The 3,709-nt window shown below is 36.5% G+C and overlaps 1 protein-coding gene across 2 annotated transcripts in view; it reads left to right on the top strand.

The window, feature by feature from the left end:
• LOC106872851 (solute carrier organic anion transporter family member 1C1) overlaps positions 1 to 3,709 on the top strand; it is a 45,968-nt gene that overhangs the window by 16,514 nt on the left and 25,745 nt on the right. For both annotated transcript variants that reach the window (XM_014919985.2, XM_014919986.1), the window contains 2 exons: positions 199 to 363; positions 2,926 to 3,127. In XM_014919985.2, the coding sequence (XP_014775471.1) occupies positions 199 to 363; positions 2,926 to 3,127 (367 nt within the window). The remainder of the gene's footprint in view (positions 1 to 198; positions 364 to 2,925; positions 3,128 to 3,709) is intronic.

Below are 3,709 nucleotides of genomic sequence, written 5' to 3'. Positions count from 1 at the left end.
ATATATATATATATATATATATATATATATATATATATATATATACACATATGAATAACAATAACATGGTAAATGAAATTCTGTTGATTGGTTTGTTTCTTCGTAAATGAAAAGGAAGAAGAAAATGTTATTGTGAGAATCTACTAAAGAAACTTTTGTTAATGTTTGTATTTACTTTGGAAACCTTTTTCGTTGTAGCTTTTCCCAAGTCACTCTGTCGTTTGACGAGATCACCTGTCTACGTTCTGTCTCTCTTGGCTGTGTGTGTACTGCTGTTTGGAATATCAGGTTCTCTTACCTTTACACCAAAATATATTGAACATCAATTTACTACACCTGCATGGAAGACAAACGTTATACTTGGTAAGCGGTTTATCTTTCTGTTGTTTTTACTTTTTCTTGGTTTTGTTTTCAATTTCAACTGATAAGGAAGTACTGACTGAGAATTGATGCCTGTAGAGTATGTAAAGAATTATAACAATACTATGTGGCTACTATGCATTTGTTAGTTTTGTGAGAGAATAGTACGTCTGCATGTCTATGGCTGTCTGTGTGTGTGCTTGCATTTATGTATATATGCGCGTCTTTGTGCGTAAGATTGTGTATTTTTCTGTGTGTATGTGTACGTGTGTGTTTTTGTATATTAGTGTATATGTTTTCGTTTCTGCATACGCACATGTGTTTATGTATGTGTATATGTGTATATGTGTATGCATGTGTATACGGGTACATGTGTATGCTTGTGTATTTATATATTTATATGGGAGAGAGAGAGGGGGTAAAGAAAGAGACATAGAGACAGAGATGTGTGTGTATGTATGAGAATGGTAACACTGCTGTACATTTGTATATATGGCAAAGAGGACAGAGGTAGAGTATTCCACAGAGGCTTAAAACTTGGGAAAGCTATTCAAAAGTTACCACGAGCCATCCTACATGACAGTTGTTAAATATTGAAATAAATATTTGATTTAATTTTTACGTAGATACAAAGCCATGCATTTTGGTCGGTGAAATCAGTCGATAATACCGATTAAAGTATTTGACCAAAACTTATTTTATCGACACCCGAAACTCAGTAGATGCCGGAGAGATTTGAACTCAGACGCTAAAAGCCGTACTTAGCTACCACAGACACTTTGATCGAAGCTCTAACGGTTTTACTAATCTACGAGATTAGACTAATCTTGCTAAGACTTCATGGCATTGGCAGATATTTTACCATTGCTCCACGGCACAAAAATATTCAATAGCAATATTCTTAAACAGGATAACAGTCATACAACCAAACTTTAAAAAAAATAATAATTATAAAATTACTAAATTAACACGGTGGTGCACCAGCATGACCGCAGCCACTTGGCTGAAACACATAAATAAATAAATAAAAGTAGAGAGATACACGTAGCGAAATACAAATACAATTCGTTTTAATCTCGAATGCAATGGTTTAATGCTTTGCTATTTGCGATGTGCAGTCACACACTTTCCATTTCTTTCCTACGTTTTTCAGCCACTATGGAATACTCTTCACCAGTTATCTTTGCCATTTATACCGTCCATCAGTCCCCAACATTTCACCCATCTTAACTCCACCAACGTATCGTGCGTAAACGCTCAACAATCACACATCGACTCTACCTCATTCCTTCTGAAATGTCGAAAAGAGAAATGCAACAAAAATAACATAATTAGGTCTGGTATTTGAAAAGAACATTCTAGTTCATTCAACACATGAAAGACGGTGCAAACGCAGCCGGTTATTAGTGTTTGAGTTGTGGTCATTTAAAGATTATGTGGGCTCGTTAGGTATAAGACTTCGAATCATTGTGAAACATGGACGAGTGATGAAAGACATTTCAAATTGTTAGAACGATTCCACCAAAAATGCCTTCGCCGCATTTGAAACATTAAATGTGTTTTTTTTTACTCCAGATATAGATGTCTTTGCGTCTGCAGGCATCACTTCAATAAAATACATGATTCTGAAAAACCAAATGAGATGGTCTGGCCATATTGTTCGAATGGCAGATGAACGCACACCCAAACTGCTGTTATATGGCAAGCTTTCAGAGTGGAAACGCAATCAGTGTAAACTTAAATGAGGTTTAAGGATGGCATAAGGACTACCATGAAGTCAGTTGGAATGGGTCGAAAGGCCATAGAATCCCTTGATTCGGATCGAGCTGGATGGAGAAGAATAGTGTGGAGTAGAGTATATATATGACCTGATAGAGTTTCACCGTTGAGGGGCCGGTAAATGTGATCAATGGAAGTAATCACTGCAATGCCAAGTTGATGATTCATCGATCTTTTATCACTAGCCGCAGGTTCCGGTGTTTATTACCTGTTTCGAAATTACACTCTCGTCCCACAATCGTTCATTTTCTATTTTGTTCAATAAACATTGAAATGCCAATTCTTTTTAGTTCTTCATTCGCAAAGGAGAACCAAGATCTTTGTCTTTAACATTACAATAACAGTGGATGTGGCTTATGTGGTGCATACTGACTGGTGACTGCTCCACCAAAACAACACCTTCCGTGCAAAGAAATTCTGGAAATTGTTGTCTTTTATCGTCACGTGATACCACGACTGTCACATCGAAATGCTCGCTGTTGCGGTTTTGACGTAAATTCTCCTTATAGACTTTGACAAGGTTAGTTTTATCAACTAAACATACAGTCGATATCGTGGCCATTTATCTGATTTCTGTACTTGGATCATCTCATGGTCATGATAAACCGTGACTGATCCGAGGGTGATTCACTGTATCAGCGAACGCCAAAGCTTGTACTTGAGAACCGAATTTCTCATCCACCCGGTCATATATCAATAAATACAAGATGCCATATCACTTCACACTCTCTTCTCACCCACAAACAATATTATTGATTATTAATCGATATTTTCTCATGTAATCAGGCATTGAAAAAGTTCTCGGAGCTTCTACTGGAACTCTGCTTGGAGGAATTTTTACTTCGAAGATGAAACTCTCCCGACAGGGTTGTCTGAAACTGAAAATAGCGATTACTTTTCTGTCAGCTGGAATGGAAGGATTAAGTTTCATCTTTGGGTGTCCCAGGATAAAAATTAATAATATTGCCGCCTCCAACCAGCACTTTATGTGAGTATTTCTTAAAAAAATTCTGAACCAGTTTTTATTTATGCATCCTTTGACGACACAGTAAAGTAAAGTATACAAACTTAAAACCACCTCGAATATGTCTGAGAGATATTTGATTCTGTAAAGGTTTTTCACTGCAGTTTGTCGTACAGAAAAAGTCTCGCTCCAGAAAAAAGTTGTTAAAATACAATAGACAGCTGAGAGCGCTTTCTATTGAACTGATGGGCACAAATTATTTATCCTCTTCAGCACCAGATAATAAGAGAGATAACTGTGAGTCGATAAGGAAGCAAAACTGCCTTTAGAGTGAATCAGTAAATAATATCTATTAATTACTCATTGAGACTGCCAGGACGGAGCAAATGCGTGAGTAGGTACACGAGGCACGGCAAGAAAGTATACAAATACGTGACTTGAAAGACGGGACAAATTGCAGTGAAAAACCTTTAGATGTTCAAATACTTCCTACACATACTTGAAGTGTTTTTGAGTTGAAGTTAATTAATGTTTATAGAGGGATAACATTCTGACCAATATGCTTACCTCTAAGTAACTTAATGATAATAAAATTCACAGTTATTA

The sequence above is a fragment of the Octopus bimaculoides genome, chromosome 3 (genome assembly GCF_001194135.2).
Source record: "Octopus bimaculoides isolate UCB-OBI-ISO-001 chromosome 3, ASM119413v2, whole genome shotgun sequence".
In the NCBI taxonomy this organism is placed as follows: domain Eukaryota; kingdom Metazoa; phylum Mollusca; class Cephalopoda; order Octopoda; family Octopodidae; genus Octopus; species Octopus bimaculoides.
This window is presented reverse-complemented; position numbering and strand designations above follow the sequence as displayed.